The 26,836-nt window shown below is 45.3% G+C and overlaps 1 protein-coding gene across 1 annotated transcript in view; it reads right to left on the reverse strand.

Annotated features, from left to right (window-relative positions):
- Positions 1–7,937: 7,937 nt before the first annotated feature.
- LOC115641515 (butyrophilin subfamily 3 member A1-like) overlaps positions 7,938–26,836 on the reverse strand; it is a 90,472-nt gene continuing 71,573 nt past the window's right edge. Inside the window, exons 14-23 of the mRNA XM_030544720.1 lie at positions 25,358–25,390; positions 23,979–24,005; positions 21,196–21,231; positions 19,284–19,310; positions 18,550–18,576; positions 18,017–18,073; positions 16,624–16,647; positions 14,813–14,845; positions 9,209–9,235; positions 7,938–8,616 (exon numbers count right to left, since the gene is read on the reverse strand). Coding sequence (XP_030400580.1) covers positions 8,099–8,616; positions 9,209–9,235; positions 14,813–14,845; positions 16,624–16,647; positions 18,017–18,073; positions 18,550–18,576; positions 19,284–19,310; positions 21,196–21,231; positions 23,979–24,005; positions 25,358–25,390 — 809 coding nt within the window. The 3' untranslated portion in view covers positions 7,938–8,098. The remainder of the gene's footprint in view (positions 8,617–9,208; positions 9,236–14,812; positions 14,846–16,623; positions 16,648–18,016; positions 18,074–18,549; positions 18,577–19,283; positions 19,311–21,195; positions 21,232–23,978; positions 24,006–25,357; positions 25,391–26,836) is intronic.

Raw genomic sequence — 26,836 nt, forward strand, 5'->3', positions numbered from 1 at the left:
CCTGCTTCCACAGTGTTTTAAACCAGCTGACTGTTAATTTCATTGGGTGATCCCTGTTTTTTCTGTTATTTGAAAGGGTAAATAGCACTACCTCATTCACTGTCTCTCAGCCATTCCTGATTTTATAGACCTCTGTCATATCCCCTCTTAGCCATGGTCTACACTGGTCTCAGAGTGTAGAACAGCGATAAATGGGTCAACCTAAGATATGTAACTTCAGCTACGAGAATAGAGTAGCTGAAGTCAATGTATTTAAGTCTACTTACTGCAGCATCTTCACAGCGCTGAGTTGACTGCTGCCACTCCCCCATCGACTCCGCTTGCGCCTCTCGCAGCGGTGGAGTACCAGAGTCGACGGGAGAGTGCTTGGAGATCAATTTATCGCATCTAATTGATCCCTGATAGATTGATCACTACTCACCAATCCGGCAGGTAGTGTAGACGTACTCTCAGTCATCTCTTTTCTAAACTGAACACTCTTAATCTTTTTAATCTCTCCTCAGACAAAACGTGTTCCATACCAATAATCATATGTGTTGTCCCTCTGTGCAGCTTTTCCAATTCTAATATATCTTTTTTTTTTCAGATGGGGCAACCAGAACTACATACAGTATTCAAGATGTGGGTGTACCATGGTTTTATATAGGGGGACTATCATAGTTTCTTCCTTATTATCTATCCCATTCCTAATGGTTTGCAACATTTTGCAAGATTTTTGACTGCTGCTTCACACTGAGCAGATGTTTTCAGACAACTATTCACAGTAACCCCAAGGTTTCCCCCCCTTTTTTTTTGAGTGGTAACTGCTAATTTAGATCCTATAATTTTGTTTGTTGGAGTTATGTTTTGCAATGTTCATTGCTTTGCTCTTATCAACATTGAATTTCATCGATCATTTTTAATAGCTTAGTGTAATAAGATGCCTTCATATCTCTTTGCAGTCAGCTTTAGACTTAACTATTTTAAGTAATTTTGTAACCATACTGTTCACCCCCATTTTCATATACTATTATGAAAATGTAGAACTGGACAGGTCACAGTACAGATCCTTGGGAGATCCCCATTATTGACTTCTCTCCATTGTGAAGACTGGCCAGTTATTCCTAACCTTTGTTTCCTATCTTTTAACCGGTTACTGATGCATGAGAAGACCTTCTCTCTTATCTCATGATCACTTATTTTGCTTAAAAGCCTTTGCTGAGAGACTTTGTCAAAGGCTTTCTGAAAGTCTCAGTACACAGCATCAACTGAATCACCCTTATCCATATGCTTGCTGACTCTGTCAAAGACTTCTGACAGATTAGTGATGATTTCACGTTACAAAAATGATATTGATACTTCCCCAAACATATCATGATCACCTATGTGTCTGAAAATTGATTTATTTTACAATGCATCTGGTACTGAAGTTAGTTTTACAAGCCAGGATCATCTCTAGAGCGCTTTTTTTTTTTTTCAAAATCAGCATTACATTAGTCATTTTCCAGTCATTTGGTACAGAGGTTGGTTTAAGCAGTAGGTTTCATACTATAGTTAGCAGTTCTGCAGTTTCATATTTAAGTTCCTTCGGAATTCTTGGGTGAATATCATCTGGTCCCGATGATTTATTCCTGTTTAATTTATCAATTTATTCCAAAATCTCTGATATTGACGCCTAAGTCTGTAGCAGTTCCTCAGATTTGTCACCTAAAAAGAATGTCTTTGGTGTGCGAATCTCTGTCATATTCTCTGCTGTGAAGACTGTTAGAAAGGATTTATTTAGCTTCTCTGCAACCTCTTTGAGTTCCCTTTTAGCACCTGGATCATCCAGTGGCCTCACTTGTTGTTCGGAAGGCTTTCTGCTTCAGATGTACTTAAAACTAAATGTGCTGTTAATTTTTCTGTTTTTTGCTAATTGTTCTTCAAATTCCTTTCTGACCAACCTAGTGATGGTTTTACACTTCCCAGAAATTATGCGCCTTTCTATTTTCCACAATAGGGTTTGACTTCCAATTCTTAAAGGATAGCTTTTGTTATCTTAAATCACCTCTTTTACTCTGTTATTTAGCCATTGTGGCATTTCTTATTTTGGTCCTCTTACTCTTTTATTATTTGGGGTAATAATTTAGTTTGAGTCTTTATTACAGTGTTTTCCGTGCAGCATGCAAGCATTACACTCTTGTGATTCTTCCTTTCATTTCCATTTAGGTAGTTTCCTCATTTTCAGTTAGTTCCCATTCTTGATGTTTAATGCTACTGTGGTAGGTTTCTCTGGTATGTCACCCCCTGAATGGATGTTAAATTTCATTACATTATGGTCACTGTAACTTAGTGGTTCACCTATAGTCAGCTCTTGGACCAGATATCGAGCTCCACTCTAGGACTAAGTGAAGAATTGCCTCTCCCTTTGTGGGTTCCAGGACTGTCATTAAAGGTGTCATGAAATTTATCTCTGCATCCCTTCCTGCGGTGACATATTCACAGTCAATATGGGGATAGTTGAAATCCACCATTATTGTTAATTTTTCTGTTGTTGTAACCTCTATAATCTCCTTGAGCAGTTCACAGCCACATCACCACCCTGGTCAGGTGGTCAATAGTATATTCCTACTACTAGAGTCATTATTCAAGCATGACATTTCTATTCACAGATATTCTATGCTACATTCTGATTAATTTAAGATTGTTACTGTTGTGACAAAGTTCCTCCTCTACCTTGGTGGGTCCTGCGCTTATTGGCAGATTTGCACACCTTAGTGATCTTCCCCTCTGATGGAACCCACAGTCTGGATCAACTCCTCCTGTGTCTGATCAGGAATTAGGAGGTTTGGGGGGAACCCAGGCCCGCCGTCTACTCCGGGCTCCAGCCCAGGGCCCTGTGGATTGCAGCTGTCTATAGTACTTCCTGTAACAGCTGCATGACAGCTACAACTCCCTGGGCTACTTCCCCAAGGCCTCCTCCAAACACCTTCAGGACAGGAACTTCCTCCTGGTGTCTGATAACACTTGTACTCCTTAGTCCTCCAGCAACACACCCTCTCACTCTCAGCTCCTCGTGCCTCTTGGTCCCAGCTCGTCACACGCCCACCACAAACTGAAGTGCTCTCCTTTTTAAACCCAGGTGCCAATTAGTCTGCCTTGATTGGCTACAGGTATTCTAATCAGCCTGTTTGCCTTAATTTGTTCTAGCAGGTTCCTGATTACTCTAGTGCAGCCCCTGCTCTGGTCACTCAGGAAACAGAAAACCACTCATCCAGTGACCGGTATATTTGCCCTCTACCAGACTCCTGTACCCCACTGGCCTGGGTCTGTCACACTGTATATGACTCTATGCTTTCTTTCACATATAGTCCAATACTCACAATACAACCTATTCTTTGATTCCTATATATTTTATACCCTGTTATTACTATGTCCCATTGATTATAATAATTCCACCAAATTTATGTGATTCTCTATTATATCAATAGCCTAATTTCATACCAGGTACTCAAGGTCATTCATCTATTTAGACTTCTAGGGCCTGGTCTACACTACGAGTTCATATCGAATTTAGCAGCATTAAACCAAATTAACCCTGCACCTGTCCACACAGTGAAGCCCTTTATATCGATATAAAGAGCTTTTAAAACCAATATCTGTAATCCTCCCCGATGAGGAGAGTAGTGCTGAAATTGGTATTGCTATTTCGGATTAGGGTTAGTGTGGCCGCAATTTGATGGTATTGGCTCCAGGAGTTATCTCACAGTGCACCATTGTGACCGCTCTGGACAGCAATCTGAACTCACACTGGCCAGGTAGACAGGAAAAGCCCTGTGAACTTTTGAATTTCATTTCCTGTTTGCCGAGCGTGGAGCACCGATGAGCACCGGTGACCATTCAGTCCCAGAAACAAAAAAGAGCTCCAACTTGGACCACACAGGAGATACTGAAGCTGATTTCTGTATGGGGAGATGAATCTGTTCTATCAGAACTCTCTTCCAAAAGACAAAATGCCAAAGCATTTGAAAAAATCTCCAGACAGAGGCCACAGCAGGGACTCAACACAGTGCTGTGTGACAAGCGTAATGGAAAGCCAAAAAATCAAATGGACGCTCATGGAGGGAGGGATGTGGGAGTGAGGACTCAAGCTATCTCACAGTTCCTGCAGTCTCCAAAAACCATTTGCATTCTTGGCTGAGCTCCCAATGCTTGAAGGGTCAAAAACGTTGTCCTGGGTGGTTCAGGGTATATGTCATCAATCCCGCCCCCCCGCCCCCTGTGAAAGAAAAGAGAAAAAAAATTGTTTTTCGCCTTTTTTCAATGTCACCGTATGTCTACTGGATGCTGCAGCAGATGCGGTGCTGCAGCTTTACACAGCAGCATCCCATTGCCTTCCCTTCCTGATGGCAGATGGTACAATATGACTGGTACCTGTCATCATCATCATCCCGTGAGTGCTCCTGGCTGGCCTTGGTGAGGTTGGCCAGGGGAGTCTAGGTTAAGCTTTGTCTCTTGAAGAGTCAGTCCTGCTTGGAATATCATAGCAGCTGGAGGCTGCCTTCCCCGTTTTATCTCAGTAATGTCAGTGTTTCTTATTCATGCATTCTTTATTACTTCATCACACAAATGGGGGGATAACTGCCATAGTAGCCCAGGAGGGGTGGGGGAAGAGGGAAGCAACGGGTGAGGTTGTTGCAGGGGCACCCCATAGAATGACATGCAGCTCATCATTTCTGTGCGATGTCTGGGGCTCTGACCCAGAACGGCTGTCCTCCCTGGTTCTTTAGTAGGCTTGCCTGATATTCTAGGCAGGACTGACTCTACTTTTAGACAAAACGTAAAGAAGGGAATGACCTGGGAAGTCATTCCCATTTTTGTCCATGCGCCCCCAGCTGACCTTACCGAGGCCAGCCAGGAGCACCCCTGATAGCAGCAGATGGTACAATATGACTGGTAACCATCATTGCCAATTTCCAAAGCAGCAGATGGTGCAATAGGGCTGGTAACCATCTCTGCTAACTTGCAAAGGCAAGTGAATGCTGCTGTGTAGCACTGCAGTACCTCATCTGTCAGTAGCATCCAGCAGACATATGGTGACAGTGAAAAAAGGCTGAATGGGCTCCATGGTTGCTGTGCTATGGCGTCTGCCAGGGCAATCCAGGGAAAAGAGTGTGAAATGATTGTCTGCCGTTGCTTTCACGGAGGGAGGATTGACTGACGACATTTACCCAGAATCACCCGTGACACTATTTTTGTGCCATCATGCATTAGGATCTCAACCCAGAATTCTAATGGGTGGGGGAGACTGTGGGAACTATGGGATAGCTATGGGATAGCTACCCACAGTGCAACGCTCCGGAAATCGATGCTAGCCTCGGTACGTGGACGCACACAGGCAAATTAATGTGCTTAGTATGGCCGCGTGCACTCGACTTTATACAATCTGTTTCCAAAAACCGGTTTCTGTAAAATTGGAATAATCCCGTAGTGTAGACACACCCTAGCATTCACATATAAGTGCAACCCACATACCTCCTGGGTGTAGTGTTCTGTACCATCTAGGGGTGGGGGGAGAGAGAGAGAGAGAGTGAGACACAGAGATAGACCGCTCTAAGGCTTTAGTTAGGAGCCAGTTGGCTTTTTCCAGAGGCCTCAGGTTTGATCCTGTCTGCCAATGCTCAGGATTTGTTGGTGTTACATAAGCTTTTATAACATTTCTCAGTATTTATTTGTCTGCCTTCATGTAATGTGATTGAATGAGACTCTTTTTCATTAGTCTGATTCCTCTTCCGTTCCTACCTTTACTTTATCAACATCTATTCTCTCATCTTGTCTGGTATATAGAATATCACTCTTAATAAAGCTTCCCCTAAGGGATATTTCTCTCTGAACCATGTGTCTCTCCACACCTGTAGGCTTTTTCCCAACCTTAGTTTAAAAACTCATCCACTACCTCTTTAATGTTATGTGCCAGAAATCTGGTTCCATATTGGCTTAGGTGGAGGCTCTTCCTTTCCCAAAAGGTTTCCCAATTCCTAATAAATCTAAATCCTTTCTCATCCATGTATTGAGATTTGGCAGTTCTGCCTCTCTAACTGGCCCTGCAAATAGAAATGGAAGCATTTCAGAGATTTGTTTGATCTTATCATCAAAATAAGCTGACAGCTCTTCATGGTGGTTGATGTTTGGGTTGGGTGCCTGGGCTACAAATTCTGGGTTGATTAGCCAAGTGGCTAGGCAGAATAGCTCTGCCAGCCATACCCCTGCTGTCTTCACTGCAGGGGAGTAGAAGGGTCATTTCACCTCTCTTGCTGCAGAGGCCTAGTCCTTTCAGTGTTGTTTATGTTGTTGGCAGAGGGATTCAGAATATTTTTGCACTAATGGCATTTTAATTTTATGCCTGTGCACTTCATCTGTAGCAGTTTATCTGTCAATGACGATGGTCTTACTGGTTGGCATTGGGGGAGGTGACAGCTTGGGACTAAGGCATCTGAGAATGGTCATTAGGTGATTGTACTAAGTTATCAGCACTTTGGCCTTGTAATTGTGGTGCTTGTTCTCTTAGGGTAAGTTGAAAACCTAGAGAGTTCAGGACTCTTCAGGGGTGACCAGCTTTGACTGTTTGCTACCCAGATGTAGGAGGAAAGACTCTGACCTCTGCTTGTATGAGGAGGTGATCAGATTAGGAGAATGGTACATTGGGGACAACTTAAATGTCTAGTCTTAGACTGATGCTTGGATTCACCATATGTCTGGGGCCATGTGTAGGTCCAGAGACTTTCTGGGAGAGTCCCATGTGGACTAGATCACATAGTATGGTGCCATTTGTATTGCGTAAGTTAAGCTAGCTGTCCCTGAGGACAAGAAATATAGGGGATACCACTGCGGTGCTGGGTGGCAGCTCTGTGAGTTCCTCCTAGGTTGACAATGTTTCCATTTGGAGGGCTGTACACCACTATGAGACTCTCACCCTTGATCCTGCAGATTATATGGATGCAGTCACATGTTTGTCTCTTCAGACACGTCACCGTCACCCACCCATTCATCACCACTGGTGGAGGTGTGTAGTGCGCATGTAGCTACATGCCACAGTCACATGCACGTCGCATTCAGTATGCACTGTGAAGCTACATGTCAGAGAAAGGATCTGGCAGTGGGAAAAGTCATCAGTGGCACTTTCATTGCCACAAGAAAAGGCTCAGGGGAAGGGGTCGGAGACACCTTTCTCCTCTGCCTTCTGACTGGCAGAGCCTCTCCCTACTGTCAAACTTGGATTTTTTCCCTGTGGTGAAGAAGTGTTCCAGCAGCAGGGAGCTGGCAGAGCCCTTCCCTGCTAAAAATAGCGATGTAGAAAGGTGGCATGTCTTGGGCAAGTAGAGAGCTGTATACGGTATGTACTTAGATATATACCCTCATCCTTCAGGTGTGTCTTTGCTTCATGTGCCTAAGCCATGCCTCATTAGCTACTATTTATACCTGTCCTAGAACACAATGTAGAAATAAGGGGGAAATGTAGACACATCAATAGTTCAAACATCTTCTATAGCAGAAGAGGAACAAGACCGCTACCCCACCTCCTCTGTGCTGCACTTACCTGTGAAGGGTGAAATTGTTTTCAAAGACTCCTGAATGCTGCTGGTGGCAGCTGAGCTCCTGTTATCCCTGCTGGCAGGGGGTGAGGTGTACATTCAGTTGAATATAGACCCAGATTATAGTTATTAATCAGACATGAATCTGGTCCATTCATTGTACAGAAATATGTTGAAATTAAGTTAGTAATAAACGATGTTATTTTGTTTCCAAAGACAATGTTAACCAATGATGGTATGAGACAGTTCCGGGTTTTCCTCAGTAAAATCCTCAAAGTCTGTATCAGAAACTTCATGTTCTTTAATGGCTATGCAGATATCAGTATTTGCCAAGAAGCTGAACACTTATTTTATGGAAAACATACAGATAAGATGGCACCACAAACAGTAAACAGCTCATCTTTTTTTTTCTCCCCCAAAGAAACAGCTCATCTCTTTTTTTCTTCCGTTACTTTGGTTCAGTTTGGTCAACAGTGCTATAATGTACAGGGGGCTTTAAATTAGACTGATCAACAAAATTGAACCTCACTGCCATTATAAATTTATTCCTATTCAATTGAACAAATTTTCATTGATGTTTCTTTGTGGGAATTTTTAAAGAACGGATAAACATCACCTGAGAATGAACAATTGCAAAATGTGAACACAGATCTGCCAGTTTCATTGAAAAATGTCACCTGCCCTTCTTCGTAACTAATGTAAACTACAATTTTCTCCAGCTTTTTCTGCACCGTTACCTGGGTCCATGGGTCTGTTTTTGCCCAGTAATCATTCCCACTCAGACCCAGAGCCCAGAATCCCTCTTTAGGGGACAGGGAAAGTTTTCCTTTTCTCTCTATGGATTTTCTGGCCACTCCCAAGTCCCAGTCAGTGCTGCTCCCGACATCCACCACCCAGGAGTGCTCTCCAGAGGAGAATCTTTCAGATCCCAGCACACAGACAGTTGAATCGAACCTCTCTGGGTTTGGTGGAACATTTTGAGGCTGGGCTTCATGTTTCAAACTGTTCTTGTCATCAGAAATGGAGAGGTTGGGATGGGCTGTTCCTGCATCAAGAGTGATGTTTTCTGAAAAGAGAGATTGGGTTTTTAAAAGCACTGGTCTAATATCAGTCTGAGTGGGGATAAGGGGATGTTTACAGGGTGGACTCCATCCTGCACTCTCTTCAAGGTAGGAGTTTTGCCTAATTGACCCCTGCTTGACAATGTTTTTGTTGTATGGAAATATTTCAGATATATGAGCATTGTGTGAGGTTCACATAAAACTGAAAGTGATTCTGAATTATTTAGGTGACATTGAAATTCACAAAATAATGCCTAACTCTGCATGTATCTAAATTACCTAGGAATCTAGGTTTCCATCACTGAAGTGCCCAAAGCGCCTTAACTTTGTCAGCTGGCCATGTACTCAACCAGCTAAGTCCTGGCAATGCCTAGCAGTTTGGTACCTAACTCATGCTCACGTCCCAGCAGGATTAACAAAAAAAGGGGGCTTCCCTGCCTAAACTGCCCCTGTAGCCTGATCCAGTAGATGAGTGCTGATTCTGATCTCACATCTGTGTAAATTAGGAGAGACTCTACATAGATCTATGAACTTACACTGGTGTGAAATTGGTATGTGGACAGCATTAGTTCTTGGAAGAAAAGTGGAGTTTGTTACCTATTTTATTGCGAACCTTTCTCCATTCTGGAATCAGAGTGAGAGAAAACAGACATTGAATTAAAAGAAATCCATACTAAAGATTTTTGTGAATCTCAAAATATAATATTAAAATGAACATAAAAAATCTCCCTAGAATGCACACACAGACAGATGTAGTACACCATATGTACATGTGGGCGTTGCTGAACTCCTATGATTAGAACCTGAACAGGGATCTTGGTCTGCCTAAGAATGGCTTTGTCTGTCTTCCACCTCAAGCCAATGCCTCATCTCATCATGTAACCCACTCTTTTTTGGGTGTGACTCATAGACTGTACGGTCAGAAGGGACCATCGTGATCATCTAGTCTGACCTCCTGCACACTGCAGGCCACAGAACCTCACCCACCCACTCCTGTTACAGACCCCTAAACTCTGGCTGAGTCACGGAAGTCCTCAAATCCTGGATTAAAGTATTCAAGTTACAGAGAATCCACCATTTACATTAGTTTAAAATGGCAAGTGACCCCATGCCCAGGTCCCATACTGCATAGGAAGGGAGGGGGGGAGCCCAATAAAACAAAAAAGAGGGTTTCTGCCAATCTGAACCAGGGGGTAAATTGCTTCCCATTCCCAAATATATCAATCAGTTAGATCCTGAGCATGGGGGCGAGACCCACCAGCCAAACACCTGGGAAAGAATTCTGTGTAGTAACTCAGAGCCTTTTATCTAGTGATAATTGAGTGTTGGAGATATTTGCTATTTCCAGGTAAAGATCGGCTGCATGTTATCAAAGATAGTTTCATCATACCATCCCCTCCATAAACTTATCAAGCTCAGTATTAAAGTCAGTTAAAAATTTTTACACCCACTGCTTCGCTTGGAAGGCTGCTCCGGAGCTTCAAACGTCTGATAGTTAGAAACCTTCATCTAATTACACATCTTAACTTGTTGATGGCCAGTTTATATCATTTTTTCCTTGTGTCCATATAGGTGCTTAACTTTAAAAAACTCTTCTCCCTCCCCAATTGTCAAAGACAAGGTGACACCTGTTTGTCTATACAGACATAAGAGCTGATAAAGTTACTGACCTTTTGTAACTGTTCTTGAATATCTGTTGCACATGTGCATTCCATGCTTGGTACATGCATGCCATGCGCAGAGTTGCTGGAAAATTTTCCCCCAATGATACCCATTGGGGAAACTTGAGCATCCTCTATTGCAACATGCTGGTAGCTCTAGTATGAAGCATCCATTCAACCCCAGACCCTCTCAGTTCCTCTTACTGCAAACTCTGAGGTAGAGGGCTATAAGGGCGGGTCATGGAATGGTCATGTGCAACACATCTCAAAAGACAACAATTACGAAAGATTAGTGTCCTCTGTTTCTTCTATGATTGCTTGCACATGTGAATTACACTTCTGGTGACTCCCCAGTGGTAATAAAGGTGGAGTGATAGGACTTCACATACATACAATCTATAGTACAGCTCAACCGCATCTGGCATTGTCCATAGAATAATGGGTGATTACCTAGTGGGAGGAGAAAGTGTGCCCCAATGACCAGGTTGCTGCTTTACAAATGCCCCGGATAGGGATTTGTGTTAAAAACACCATTTAGGATGTATGGTATCTTGTGGAATGAGCCGTCAGGTTCTTTGGCGGAAAAATACCTGTCTGTTCATAACAAGCATGGCTACATGAAGTTACCTAAGACAAAATTCTCTGTGAGGCGATTGGGAAACCTTTCATTCTGTTTGCCATAGTATTTTTGTGGACCACTGAAATGGTTTAGCCCTGTCTATATAGAATGCTAGTCTCATCTAACGTCCAAAGTGAATAGTCATTCTTCATTCTTATTTGCATGAAGTTTTGGGTACACGGATAAGTAAATTGCTTCATTGCTATAAAAATTTGAAACTCCTTCAGGTAGGAAATTTGGATGAGGGCACAAGTATTCCTTATCCTTAAAGAAGTCTGTATATGGTGGCTCTGATGTAAGGGCATGGAATTCAGAGCCTCTCCTGGCAGAAGAGATGGCAATTAGAAAAGTCATCTTCCAGGAGAGAGGTATAGGAAGGAGTACATTTGCAAAGGCTCAAACAGTGAATACAAGACAGTGTAGACAAGAACAGGTTTTCTCTTAATTGAGGGTACAACCTTTCCAGGCTTTTAAGGAATCTGGTTGCCATGTCATTTAAAAAAAAACACAACAGAATGGTTATCCATGAGGGTGGAATGCTGATATTGCTGCCTGATGGCCCTTTAAGAGGAAAGCTAGACTTGTCTGCATTGATCTGTAGGCCTAGGGCCTTGAATGTTGACTCAATGAGTCAAACACTGGACACAGCCTGAGCTTTAAACCTGCCCTTGACTAGCCAGTTATCCAGGTAATGGTAGACCTGCACTCCTAATCTCCTCAGGAATGTTGCTACAAAAGCCATACATTTTGTGAACACCTGAGGAGCTGCAGACAGGCCAGATGGAAGCACCATGAACTGTTTATGTGAATGTTTCACTATGAACCTGAGGAATCTTCTGTGCCCTTGGCATATTGACTCATGGAAGTAGGCATTCTTTAATAGAGGGTGGCATACCACTCCCAGGGATTCAGAGTGGGAATAAAGGATGCCAGGGTGACCATGCAGAACTTTATCTTTTTGAGATATCTGTTGAGATGACACAGGTCTAAAATAGATATGAGACTTCCCTTGGCTTTTTGGAATAGGATATAATGGGAGTAGAAACCCTTCCCTCTTCAGTTCTGTGAACCTCGTCTATGGCTCCCACCTGAAGGAGAGATTGAACCCTCTGGACCAGAAGTTCTTCATGAGAGGGGTCCCTGAAGACGAACAAGGAGGGAAGGTGGAAAGGGGGGATAGAAATAACCTGGTAGATGTATCCGACTTCTATATTTCTCAGCACCCAAAGGTCCATGGTGATATGGGACCAAGCACTGAGGAAGTGGGAAAGGCAGTTTGAAAGCAAGGGAAAAATGGGGTCTCCCATCATGGGAATGAGCGTACAGCATCCTTGAGAGTCCAATAAAATACCTTATTTGAATTCCCTGAATGTCAGGTAGAAGGTGGAGGTGGTCTATTCCTATAACCTGTATTTCTTTTTATCTGCAGATCCTGATGGACAGTCCGGGCAGAATACCAGAGGGGTTGTTGAGGCCCGTAGTGTTTCCTGGAAGGGGCTGGAATGTACAACAGAAGAGACTTTAGGGTCGCACTTTAGACCATGGTGCGTTGTATCCATAAGCACCAAAAAGCGCAAGGATTCCTCAAAGGGCAGGTCCTGAACAGTCTGTTGGACCTCATGCAGAAGCCCAGAGGATAGCAACCAGGAACTCCTATGGATGGTCACACTGCCGAAGCCATGGACCTGGCAGTCAGATCAGCCATATCCAGAGCAGCTTCAAAAGAGGCCTTCGCCACTGATTTCCCCTCAGCCACTAGTGAGGAAAACTTTTGCCAATCATCTTGCGGCAGCAAGTCTTTACATTTCTGCATGGAGTTCCACATGTTAAAGTCACAGAAGCCCAACAATGCCTGCTGCTTTTCAGTCTTGAATTGTAACCCCTCAGTAGAATAAACTTTCCTAACAAAGAGGTCTGAACTTTTTGAGTCCATTGATTTTAGGGTTGTGTCCTAATGTTCCTACCTTTCTCTCTCATTGGCAGCAGATACCACTAGAAACCTGAGGGGGATGGGGAGGAGGAATAGGTGTAAAGGAACTCAGAACCTGGGGCAGGCACATAATACTTTCACTAACCCCTTAATGAAGTGGTGGGAAGGGATGCAGGATCTTCCACAACCCCTTAACTGGGTCCATAATGGCCTCACTGAATGGCAGGGTTACTTTAGAAGGACCTGCAGAGGCAAAATATTGACCAGGCTGTGGGAGAACTCTTTTACTGCCTCCATTTGTTCACCCAGACTTAAGTCCACCTCCTTTAACAACTCATGGTGAGCCTTATAGTCATCTGGGTGAGATGACAATGCCCCCTCCTGAAAGGGCCTTCCCAAGAGAGGAGGATGAGGATTCCCTTTCTCCCCTACTTGATTTACAGGATAATGTTGAGCTTGCCCTTGGAGCCCAGTCTCAGGCTTGGTACCAGAGTCAGAAGCACCTGGAATACACCTTGGACATTAGGAGAAAACCACATAGATTCCAAAAGGGCCACTGGAGTGGCATAGGACTCCAGTGGCCTCCTGGCCAACCACTCAGTGGTACTCCTGTGACTGGATCCATGGAAGGGTGGAAAGGTCCTGGAGGAGTAACAAGAGTGGCTTAGAAATGGAAAGAGTAGGACCCAATCTCCGACGCAGAAGAGGATGACTCTTCTCCCTCTGAACACAGGGTCCAGTTCCTGAGGGTGCCAGCGATCGCCGCAGAGGTGGAGAGGTCCGCCACAAGGCAAGCATTGCAGGTTTTCCCTTTGACAGTACGGAAGCGTGAGCTGTCATGGGTATGTGAGGATGGTCTGGTACCGAGCACTGTAACCATCCAGCTGCTTTCCCCATCCCCCCCAGCACAAATAGCAACGAGTCTTGTACTGCTGGAAACACTGGTAATGACATCAAGGGGAGATGTCTGGCAGCCACAAATGCCTCCGGCATAGACTCTTCTGTCTCCAGATTCAGTGGTAACTGCCAGAGTCGGTACCGGCTTCTGTAGTACTAAGGCAGAGATGTGCTTGAGTTTAGGCTGGCAGACATCGGTGCCGGGGTTCATCCTCATTTGGCAGTCTGCCTTTTATGCCCCCTCCTAGACACAGGGGATGGGGATTGGAGTGCCGGAAGTCTAATACAGTAAAAGAAACACTCTTTACTGATGGCGGGACACTCGATACGGAGTCTGACAGGCCTGGGTCATGTGGAGGTCTCAGTGCCACCTCCGTGAGCTGAAATTGTAGCTGGGCTGCCTGATCTTTATTCGTGCAACACTTAAAGTCCTTGCAAATTTGTCAACAGTCCCTGATATGAGCTTCCCCAAGGCACTCCAAGCAACTTGAGTGCGGGTATCTCGGGGCATAGCTTTATTACTAGAAATGCAGGGCTTGAAGCCCAATGACCAAGGCATCCCTCAGCATCAGGGAAGGATGGAAAAACAGATAAACACAGAAAATCTAACTAACAAACGAAACACTAGTAATTTTACTAATACTAACTTTTTACAATATATAAAGAACTAATTCCACTGAAAGAACTTGTGAATGCAATGAGAGCAGTTCCAATGACTGTCACAGGTGGTAAGAAGGAACAGAGAGGGAGTGGGGTCAGCGGGGTGCTTTATACTAGCACTATCAGCATGTGGTAGCAGATGGCACTTGAGTTGCCCCAAAGGGTATCAGGCATGAGAAAATTTCTGGAGACTGTAGGTGCGGCATGCATACACCAGGAGTGGAATGCACATATGCAAGCCCTTGAAGAAGAACCCTGTGTTGCTGCAGAGAGAGCACAGTGCTGTGATGGGATGGTGACTAATGTGACTCTGATTTCAGCCCAAACTGTTCACTCAGCCCTGCCCTGCACTGTTGGTGCCTCTGGATCTGCTCAACACCATGTGTGGCTGGGAGTCTCTGCCCAGGGACTCAACTGGGGGTGGATGTTCTTACCAAGCTTCTCATGCAGCTCCTGGCCTTCTGGAGCTAGAAGAAAAGGAGACCATTGTGGGTTCAGTATTGTCATTCTAAGCATAGTGACATGGGGTTATTCTCTGGGTACATCTACACTGCAGCTGGGAATGAGCATCCCAGTTTGGGCAGGAAGACAAGTGACAGCTCTGCTTGAGCCAGTGCTCTAAAAGTAGTTGGGTAGCCAGGGGTAGCATGTACAGTGGCCTGGGCTAGCTACTCATGTACCACTCAGACCACCTGAGTACATAGCCGGGCAGCTTCCCTGATCCACTGCCTCTGCCCCTCCAGCCACACTGCTTTTGTTATTGCACAAGTTCAATCTAACACGTGTCTGGCTACCCCAGCCGGGAAGCTCCACCCAGCGGCAGTGTAGACGTACCCACTGATCCAAGGGTCTCAGACCTGACAGGACGTGTCAGAATAAACTGTTCTTAATGAACAAAGACAAAGTCTCAGATCAGCCCTTAAACAAAGCCCACAAATTGCCCTGGTGCCAGTACCCACAGCTGATGCCACTGCCAGGAATGAAGGGAGGGAGCATCACACCCGAACATGTATCCCATAGAGAAAGACCTGCCCTGTTGCAGTCTGTCACCTGGCTTCCAACTTCTTATTCTGTGCCATGGAATCCCTTTGTGGTGCTGATCTGCTGATCTGTAACTCTAGGGTTAGTAGTGGGCAGCAGCTTAGCTGGGGAAGGGCTCCAGGAGGCTGTGTGGCACTGGACTCACCATCCATCCCTAGAGACATGGGGTCAGGTTCTGTCCTGGCTCTTGTGAGAATAATGTGAGTGATGGGTCCTCACAAAGCCCATACAGAGCATAATAGAGTTTGGAGTCTCTGTTCATTTGAACCCCAGGACTAGACTAGGAATGGCAGAAACAGGACAGGACTGAGGAACTGAGGGCTGGAATAGCTGGGAAGTGGTGGGTGGGAACTGAGGGATGCCAACAAAGCTGGGGCCAGGGAGGAACCCCAGGGCTGGGATAGCAGGGGGCTTCAGGCAGTGGGAATCCCTGCACAGCTCAGTTCCAGTGCCTTGACATGTATGGTCTGTGCAAGGTAGGGCAGGGAAGGGAGCAGGACTGGACAGGACTGTGGAGCTCAAGTCTGTATAAAAGGGAGGCAGTGAGTGAGCATTGAGGGGCACTGGCAGAGCCGTGTGCAAATGGGGAGCCCAGCACTGGCATAGCAGAGATTTTGCAGGTCAGAACTGAGATGTATCCACACACCTGCATGGAGGAAGTTTGCCTAGCACCTAACTTAGGGCTTGTCTAACTAGCTCCAGAATTCGTCATATGGGGATGTGATTTGCTTTATGCACCAAAGCGCTGCACGGTAACTGCCCACTAAACGGTACCTAGTTTGGCCTGAAGGGGTGAAACTGCCCCACATGGATGCTGCTGGTGCACACTAAATGGTACCTAGATCACACTGACATAGTCCTCTTCAAATATGACTATATAAACTAGGAACCTTTCAGTTCACGCCCCACAGTAGCCACACAGGATTGTTAAAGTGCAGCACTTTGGTGTGTGCTGCTGTTCACACCCTGTATTCTGAACCACTGGGCAATGTAAACCTAGCCTGAGTCCTGCCATTCCATATGCATTAAATGCACTCTCTGTTGTTAAGTACAATAGTGAAATGTGACCTGCAAACACTGCCACGTTTCCTTATTTCCAGGGCAGGGGGAGATGATCATGAAGGTGACAGTGCATGTGGTGATATTTCTATCACATTAGAGTAGAAAAGCGCAGATACACAGTTACTGGTGCTTAGTCAAGTACCTGCATCCAAGGTCTTCTCAGTCTCTGAAATGGGGAAGAAAAAAGGTTTAGAGCCAGAGACACATACTGGGTGGTGCTGTACACTCCCTAATGACTAGGATTAGTCACAGACATCCCACACCTACACTCCCAGCCCCAGTGCAGGAGCCGGCAGGTTTGTCAGGAGCAGGTCTGGTGGTTTGTGATATGCATCAAGAGGGCAGAGACATGGGGACTTTCTCACTCCTTAGCCCCTGTCTACACACACACTGGCACCAGTTTATCTAATTAGATTACAAAACATGCCTTGAGTTAAACTGGTGCAGGGCTGTGTGTACAACAGGGCTTAGGCTGGTACAGCAGGGCCAGTAGAACCATCAGGCGGGGTCAGTTACTCTACAGTGACCCCTCTGACTAGTTATGGAACAGAACTGATTGCTAGAGGAAACTCATCCGGCCCTCCCCAGCTGGAGGAATGGTGGCTGCAAGGGAGCATGGCAGAGGGGAAAGGAGATAAGAGGGGGATCCTCAGGGCTCCTCTAGGCTGTGATTGCCAGGAGAACCCCAGTCACTGTGCTGGCATGTTGTATCCATTCTCTGCACCTGTCATCTGTATTTCCCTGCATGTGTGTGCAGTGCCCAGCAGAACGGGACAGCACCTCTCAGCCCCATCACAATGCAAATCAATATTGTTACTAAATATTAACAAGTTCACAGTGAAATAAATTAGTTTTGTGGAGCTGCAAACCAGTGCTGCTGCATCTATTAGCACAGCTCAAGAGAGCAAAGGTCACAGATTCATAGAGTTTCAGGCCAGAAGGGACCATCAGATCATCCAGTTCGACCTGCTGTGCATCACAGGCCAGAGAATCTCACCCAGTTTCCCCTGCACTGAGACCAATAACTTGAGCTTAGCTACAGAAGCTTCCAGAAAGGTGCCCAGTCTGGAGCTGAAGTCATCAAGAGATGGAGAATTCACCACTGGCCTTGGGAGCTTGTGCCAGGGGTTAATCACCCTCCCTCTGTCCTGTGCATTCGACAGTCACAGGAATGGAATCGTCTCACATAGTGTCATCGACTTGCTTTTTTTTTCTCCTTTAAGGAGAAAGAGCCACTGAGCAATTGCCTAGGGTGGCAGAATCTGACCCAGAATTGTCACTGCAAACCCATCTCTCTGCTGCACCCATGTGCAGGGAATCTCACAAGCACTGACGGTTGGGTTTCCACTGCAAAATACACATTTGCCAACCTGTTACCATCAGTGTGTATGAGAACATGGGGGAGCTGAGGAACCACTAGATAGAGACCTCCCGGCTCCATCCCTTTCATTTCACTGAGCCCACAGATAACACCAAGCAGTCCCAGAGCTAACACATCTCAGTAGACAGAGCAAGAGATAGAGCAAGAAACCTACCATGTATGAACACAGGTGCCTTTTTAGAGAGTTTCTTCTTAAATGCCTTTTGCTTCACTGTGAGACAGAGACAGTTACAGGGGTGGAATCATCTCACATAGTGTCCTTGACTTTGCTTTTTTTTTTCCTTTACAGAGAAAGAACCACTGAGCAATTGCTCAGCATGACAGAATCTGACCCAGATTTGTCACGGCAAACCCATCTCTCTGCCACACCCATGTGCAGGGAATCTCACAAGCAATGACTGTTGAGTTTTCACTGCAAAATACAAATTTGCCAACCTGTTCCCATCAGTGTGTGTGAGATTTTGGGGGAGATGAGGAACCACTAGACAGAGACTCCTCCGGCTCCATCCCTTTCATTGCACTGAGCCCACAGATAACACCAACCAGTCACAGAGATCACACTACATTACAGGAGAGGGGGAGATGATCATAAAAGTGACTGAAGTCCATATATTGTTTGTGGTGATTTTCCTATTGCATCATAGTGTGAAAGCGCAGTCCTACCTTTACTAAGGGTTCTCCAATTACCTGATATCAGACTCTTTTCATTTGTCTCTGAAGTGGAGAAGAGAACAGAATTAGACACAAAGACGCACTGTGTGGTGCTGTGTGTCCTATAACTACTGGAGTTAGTTACAGACACCCCACAGCCACACTTCTAGCCCCAGTTCAGGAGCCAGCAGCTTTGATTGGAGCCAGGCTGGTGGTTAGTGATACACACCAACACACAGGGGCCCTGGGATTTGCAAAGCATCTAACCTTGATGGAAGACGTGGATCTGGATCCTGATACAGCTCTGACATTCTCAACCGCTCTGACTAAGGGAAATTTCTTTTCTGTATTACTAACAGCCCTTTGGAGCATTCAAGCTCCGTCCTCCAGGTGTAACTAGGGGATGGACGTGCAGAGGATTGGGGCTCACATATGGGATCTGACCTTGGCAACAAAGCATGGGACCATGAGACACTTTCTAGGAAGTGGGCCAGAAGAGCCTGCACTCCAGCAGTCATCCACAGAAAGTGGCTGGCCCCCTCTGCAGCATCAGAACAATGTGATTGGCATTAGATTGTCAAAGGATTGTCTGTTGATTTAGATATAAGAGCAGTTAACTCTGCTTCTGCTGCAGAGAGCTCAGTGCTGTAGTGGGACTATGGTGACTTTAATTGACTCCTATTATCTGTCACTCAGCCCTTCCTTGCTGTGCTTTCATTTCTTCTCAGCACTCCAGTCCGAGGCTGTAATGCGGTGGTGGATGATCTTACCATTCTTTTGGGGCAGGTCCTGGCATTCTAGGAAGTGAAGAAAAGGAGATCAGCATCTATCATTCCAAGCACAGTGACATAGGGCTCTTCCAAACTTTGGGGACATCACCATTACAGCTGGGAGTGAGCTTTCCAGTTTGGGCAGACAGACGTGCTAGTTTTGCTCAAACTAGTGTGCTAAAAGAGTAGCACGTGAAATATCTTGGGCTAGCTACCCAAGTACAAATCTGTTGGGACCTGTTGGGTACATAGTCAGGTGACTATCCTGGTCTGCTGCCCACAACTACACTACTATTATTGGCACACTATGTCAACAGCAGGGACCATGAGTATCGAATGCTCATCTACATGACTTATAGGAGCCAGTATCTTTCAACCTCATCCCTGTGACTTGTGCACAGTCCCCAGATTGTGAAGCTCGGCTCTGACAGAGGATTCCAGTCCTGAGTGCTGATTAGTGGAACTCCAAGAGCCCTGATTTGTTCCCTGCTTCTATTTAAACCAAGCACAGGGCCAGGAAGTTGCTTGTGCAGCTGGGTTCCCCTGCTTAGTGCTGCCTCCCCTGCGCTAGCTGATCCTACTGCCTGACTCTGACTCTTGGTAGTCTGCCCTGGCCTGGCTCCTGGCCGCTGACCCCTGTTCTTACCATTAGGCATGACTGCCCAGGTCCCAGTTGTGATGACCTGCACAGACCACATATGCCACTGGAGTGGGCCCAGTGTTGGCAGAATGGATCCAACTACCCAACTCCTGCCCTCTAGAGCATCAGACAATCTTGAGTGGTCACCCTCCTTCAGGCAGACAACTACATGCAGAAAACACCACACTCCAGACACTGCCCATGGAGCCCTGTTTTTCGATACATCAGCCTGAATAGTTAGATGGCAACTGCCAGCGATTCCAGGGGTTTATAACCAATGTTACCTTCTGTTCTTGAAGTGTCTTCAGTCTAGTGTGACCAGATGTCCCAATTTTATAGGGTCAATCCTGATATAAACCCAGCACCAGCCCAAATCTTGCAGAATCCTCTTCAATCCAAAGCCACTTCCAATCTCATAGAGAATATTAATGGTTTTCCTTTGTATTCTGGTCCAGTAAGCGAGGAAACCACCCCCCTGGAGGGCATGATTCAGGGACATGTGCTCACCCTCACCTTTTCACATAATACCTCACAGTGGTATTGTCAATAAATATATGAACCACTGAGTCACTGGTACAGTCCTGAAAATCATAACATGCATTGTAGATGGCCCGAAGCTCCAACACATCGATATGCAGAGATAACTTCTGCTCTGACTGTAAACCTTGGACTTTCAGCAATACCAGATGTGCTCCCCAACCCATAAAATAGGTGTTGGTGAAAACCGTTCTGGTTGGTAAGGGCCAGACAAAGGGAACACCCTGAAAAACATTCTTGAGATGCATCCAGCACTGCAACGAGTCCAAGGCCAGTGGAGGGAGATGGAACAATCTGTGTAAGATGTGAAGAGTTGGACAATAAACTGTGCTGAGCCACGCGTGAAGGGGGAGAATCTGCAGCCTAGTGAATTGGACCACCTGCATGCAAGCAGGCATGTGGCCCATGAGCCTAACGCAGATCTGAGCTGTCATGGAAGGCTGAGACTGCAGACTGAGGCAAAGGTGGCAAATCACCTGAAGGTGGTTGGTCGGCAGAAATGCTTTCAAACTTATACACTCTATTAGTCCAACTAATCCATAGGGACTAAATTCACTCTCCATTAGTAAGGATGATACTGAAATGTTAGCTAAAACATTGCAGTGTTTGTACATTTCTAGGGGAAGAAGAGATAATCATGAAGTTGACGTAAGTCCATATATTCCGCGTGGTAATTATCCTATCTTGTTATAGTATGGAAGAACGGACACAGTTTACTATCAGTCTTCCAATTACCTGACTTAGGGGCCTGCTTCTCTTTCTCCACAGTCTCTGAAATGGGAAGAGAAAAGAATAATAGAATCATAGAGTCATAGGAATGGAAGTAACCTCGAGAGGTAACCTAGTCCAGTCCCCTGCACTCATGACAGGACTAAGTATTATCTAGACCATCCCTGACTGGTGTTTCTCTAATCTGCTCTTAAAAGTCTCCAGTGAAGAAGATTCCACAACCTCCCTAGGCAAGTTATTCCAGTGCTTAATCACCCTGACACCTAGGAATGTCACTAGGAATGACATTAATGTCAGAGGTTATGGAGAACAAATCTGCTCCTTCCTCCTTGTAAACACTTTTATTTATTTGAAAACCCTTGCCATGTCCCCTCTCAGTTTTCTCTTCTTCACATTAAATAAACCCATATTTTTCAATCTTCCCTCATAGGTTATGTTTTCTAGACCTTTAATTATTTTAGTCGCTCTTCTCTAGACTTTCTCCAATTTGTCCAACTCTTTCCTGAAATGTGACACCCAGAATTGGACAGAATCCTCCATTTGAGGCTTAATCAGCATAGAGTAGAGCGTAAGATTTTCTTCTTGTTTCTTGCTTACAACACTCTTGCTAATACATCCCAGAATGATGTTTGATTTTTTTGGAACAGTGTTACACTGTTGACTCATATTTAGCTTGTGATCCACTATGACAAGATCTCTTTTTGCAGTGTTCCTTCCTCAGCAGTGATTTCCCATTTTGTTGTGTGCAACTCATTGTTCCTTCCTTAGTGGAGTACTTTGCATTTGTCCTTATTGAATTTCATCCTACCTACTTCAGACCATTTCTCCAGTTTGTAAAGTTCATTTTGAATTTAATCTTATCCTCCAAAGCTCTTGCAATGCCTCCCAGATTAGTTATGTCTCCAAACATTATAAGTGTACTATCTATGGCATTATCTAAATCAATGATGAAGATATTGAACAGAACAGGACCCAGAACTGATCCCCAGAAACCCTACTGGATCTGTTCTTCCAGTTTGAGAGTGAACAGCTGATAACTACTCTCTTAGCACAGTTTTACAAACAGTTATGGACCCACCTTATAGTAGTTCCATCTAGGTTGGAATTCCCTAGTTTGTTTGTAAGAAGTTCATGTGAGACAGTATTAAAAACTTTATTAAATTCAAGATACACCGAATTTACTACTTAGCCCCAGCCACAAGGCTTGTTACCCTGTCAAAGAAAGCTATCAGGTTGGTTTCACATCATTTGTTCTTGACAAATCCATGATGACTGTACTTTATCAGTTTATTATCTTCTAGGCATTTGCAGATTGATTACTTAATTCTTTGCTCCATTATCCTTCCAGGTACTGAAGTTAGGCTGACTGCTCTGTAATTCCCTGGGTTGTTCTTATTCCCATTTTTATAGATTGGCCCAATATTTGCCCTTTTCCAATACTCTGGAATCTCTCCTGTCTTCCATGACTCTTCAAAGATAATCGCTAAAGACTCAGATATCCCCTCAGTCAGCTTTCTGAGTCTTCTAGGATGTCTTTCATCAGGCCCTGGTGACATGAAAACATCTAACTTCTCTATGTAAATTTTAACTTCTTTTCCCACTATTTTAGCCTCTGTTCCTACCTCATTTTCACTGGCATTCATAGACTCATAGACTTTAAGGTCAAAAGGGACCATTATGATCATCTAGTCTGACCTCCTGCACAACGCAGGCCACACAATCTCACCCATCCATTCCTATAGCAAACCCTTACCCTATATCTGAGCTATGGAAGTCCTCAAATTGTAGTTTGAAGGCCTCAAGCTGCAGAGAATCCTCCAGCAAGTGACCCGTGCCCCATGCTGCAGAGGAAGGCAAAAAACCTCCAGGGTCTCTGCCAATCTGCCCTGGAAGAAAATTCTTTCCCGATCCCAAATATGGTGATCAGTTAAACCCTGAGCATGTGGGCAAGACTCACCAGCCAGCAACCAGGAAGGAATTCTCTGTAGTAACTCAGATCCCCACCCCATCTAACACCCCATCACAGACCACTGGACATACTCACTATGATAGACGACCAATCACAACTAACCTTTTAGGTGAAAACTGAAACAAAAAAATTCACTCAGCTCTTCTGCCATTTCCACATTTTCTTCAGAATTAGACAGAGAGATGTGCTGAATGATGCTGTGTACCCCAACATGACTGGGGTTACTTACAGACACCTGCAAAGCCACAGTCCCAGCCCCAGTGCAGGACCCAGCAGCTTGGATAGCAATGGGGCTGGTGGTTAGTGATATGTAGCAGCACGCAGGACATCTGGGATTTGCAAAGCATCTGACCTTGATGGAAGATGTGAGTCTGGATTCTGATACAGCTCTGACATTCTCAACATTCTGTCTAAGGGGAATTCCTTTTCTGTGTTACCAACAGCACTTTCCAGCTTCATAGCTACGCACTCCAGGTGTACCTAGGGGATGGACGAGCCGATGATCGGGGCTCAGAGCTGGGATCTGGCCTTGGCAACAAAGCATGGAAACGTGAGTCTGAGTCTGGTCTCTTGATCATCTCCATGTTTTAGGAAATGTCCCAGAAGAGCCTGCACTCCAGCAGTCATCTATAGAAAGTGGCTGGCCCCCTTCTCCTCCATCAGAACTATGTGTGCTTCTGTGGGACTGGGATGACTCAGATTTTGGCCCAAACTCTTCACTCAGCCCTGCCCTGCGGTGTTGCTGCTTCTGTATCTTCTCAGCACCATGTGTGGCTGAGATCCTCTGCCCAGGGGCTCTAATAAGGGTGGATGTTCTTACCAAGTTTCTCACACAGCTTCTGACATTCTGGGGAGAGAAGAAAAGGAGATCATAAAGAGTTTAGTGTCATCCTTCTAAACACAGTGACGTGGTGTTATTCCAAACTCTAGGTACATCTACACTGCAGTTGGGTGGGTGATACCCATTCGGACAGTCAGATGAGTGCTAGCTCTGCTCAGGCTAGTGCACTAAAAGCAGCTGGGTAGCCAGGGGTAGCACGTTCAGTGGCCTTCACTAGCTACTCAAGTACAAACCCACTCAGACCATCTGAGTACATAGTTGGGAAGCTACTCTGAGCCACAGACCCTTCTACTCCAGCCACACTGCTATTGTTAATGCACAAGCTCAATCTAACATGTGTCTGGCTACCCCATGTGGGAAGCTCTTCCCAGCTGCAGTGTAGAAGTACTCAATAAGCCAAATGTCTCAGAACTGACAGAACATGTCAGACAAAACTAGCAAAAAGTTCTGTGGCACCTTATAAACTAATAGATGTATTGGAGCATGAGCTTTCATGGTTGAATACCCACTTCATTGGATGCATGAAATGATCCATACTAACACGGCTACCCCTCTGATATCAGAAAAAACAGTTCTTAATGAAAAAAGACAAGGTCCCAGATCAGTCTTTAAATAGAGGCAACAAATTGCCCTGAGGGCAGCACCTGCAGCTGATGACACTGCCAGGAATGAGGGGAGGGAGCATCACACCAGACCATGTATCACATAGAGAGAGGCCTGCATTGCTGCAGCCTGTGACCTGGCCTCAGACCACCCATTTCTGTGCCATCCAACCCCTTTATGGTGCTGATTTACAAAACAGTGTAACTCTGGGGTCAATGGTTGAAAGACGCTTAACTGGAGAAGGGCTCAGTCGGGCTGTGTGGGCCTGGATTTATTGTTCACCCTCAGAAATGTGGCATCGTCTCCTGTCCTGGCTCTTTCACCTATAATGTTGGTGATGGGTTCCATCAGAGTAAACCTCACACAGCCTGTAGTAGGGTTTAGAATTTGTTCATTTAAGGCCCAGGGCTAGCCTAGGAGGGCGGCATGTGGAGGAAGAGCAATGCACAGGGAGCTCCGGGTGGGCATAGAAGGAATTTTACAGGTCAGAATTGAGATATATCCACAGAACTGCATTGAGGAATTTTGCCCAGACCCTCATTACGTCCCACTAATCCATATGCACTAAATTCACTCTCCATCATTAAGGACGATACTGAAATGTGAGCTGCAAACACTGCAATGTTTGGATATTTGCAGGAGAGAGGGAGATGATCATACAGGTGACTGAAGTCCATATATTGTTTGTGTTGATTTTCCTAGCTCACCATAGTGTGAAAGTGCAGTCATACATTTACTAAGGATTCTCCAGTTACCTGATTTCAGACTCTTCTCATTCTTCTCAGTCTCTGAAATGGAGAAAAGAACAGAATTAGACACAGAGACCCATTGTGTTATGCTCTGTGCCCCATAATTACTGGTGTTAGTTACAGACACCCGCAGCCACACTTCTAGCCCCAGTGCAGGAGCCAGTCGCATTGATAGCAGTGAGGCTGGTGGTTAGTGATATGTACCAAAACTCAGGAGCTGTGGGATTTGCAAAGCATCTAACCTTCATGGAAGATGTGGGTCTGGATCCTGACACAGCTCCGACGTTCTCAACCCTTCTGTCTAAGGACAATTACTTTTCTGTATTGTAACAGCCCTTTGGAGCATCAAAAGAACATAAGTATGACCCTACTGGGTCAAACCAAAGGTCCATCTAGCCAAGTATCCTGTCTTCAGACATTGGCCAGTTCCCAGAGTGAATGAACAGAACAGGTAATCATCAAATGATCCATCCCTTGTTGCTCTTTCCCAGCTTCTGGCAAACAGAGGCTAGGGACATCATTCCTGCCCATCCTGGTTAATATCAAAGGTACGCACTTCAGCTACAACTAGGGGATGGACATGCAGATGATTGAGGCTCACATCTGGGATCTAACCTCAGCAACACAGCATGAAAACGTGAGCCACATTTTGAGGAGTGGCCCAGAAGACCTGCACTGCAGCAGTCATCTATAGAAAGTAGCTGGCGCACTCTGCAGCATCAGAGCAATGGGATTGGCATTGGATTGTCTAAGGATCGTCAGACGATGTTGACATAAGAACTGGGAACTGTATCTACTGCAAGGAGCCCAGTAATGCAGTTAGACTGCAGTGACTTTAATTGAACCGATTATGGCCCAATGGTTCACTCAGCCCTGACCTCAGAAAAAACAGCCCCCCCACACCTCAGTCTTGACTGGAACACACTTTGAGCTCTTCTGGAGGACACCCTGCTTGCAGGTTCCAGTCCCAGAAATGCCCAGCAATATCTGTCACGCTGGCCCTCATTGACTCACGCACACCTGACTGCTTTATAAACCCAGCAGAGTCCCCTGCAATCCCAAGCCACTTCCAATCTCATAGAGTCTAATGATGGTTTTCCTTTGTCTTCTGGTCAAGTACACGTGAAAACCACTCTCCTGGAGGGCATGATTCAGGGACACCAACAACTTTACAATTCTGTGTGATTCCCTCCCCACCGTTTTCCCTGATCCACACGATTTCCTGGCTGACCCTCCACAATCCTTTCATTTGGTGGCAAGCATAAAGACCACCTTTGAAGAATGGTGGCACTACCTGGAAGGAACTTGTCATCCAGTCTAGATATTCAAAAAAAGAAACTTTTTTTCCTCTTAGGTGTGTGTGTGCACAGCACACCAGAGCTGGATAATTTTGCCTAGAAGTACCATAGAGGGATGATGCTTGCACCTCATGGCAGTAGCTCCTCCCCTGGCTATATGAGGTCTCACTAATGTGCCCCTCGCAAT

The sequence above is a fragment of the Gopherus evgoodei genome, unplaced genomic scaffold, assembly GCF_007399415.2.
Source record: "Gopherus evgoodei ecotype Sinaloan lineage unplaced genomic scaffold, rGopEvg1_v1.p scaffold_35_arrow_ctg1, whole genome shotgun sequence".
Taxonomy (NCBI): Eukaryota; Metazoa; Chordata; order Testudines; family Testudinidae; genus Gopherus; species Gopherus evgoodei.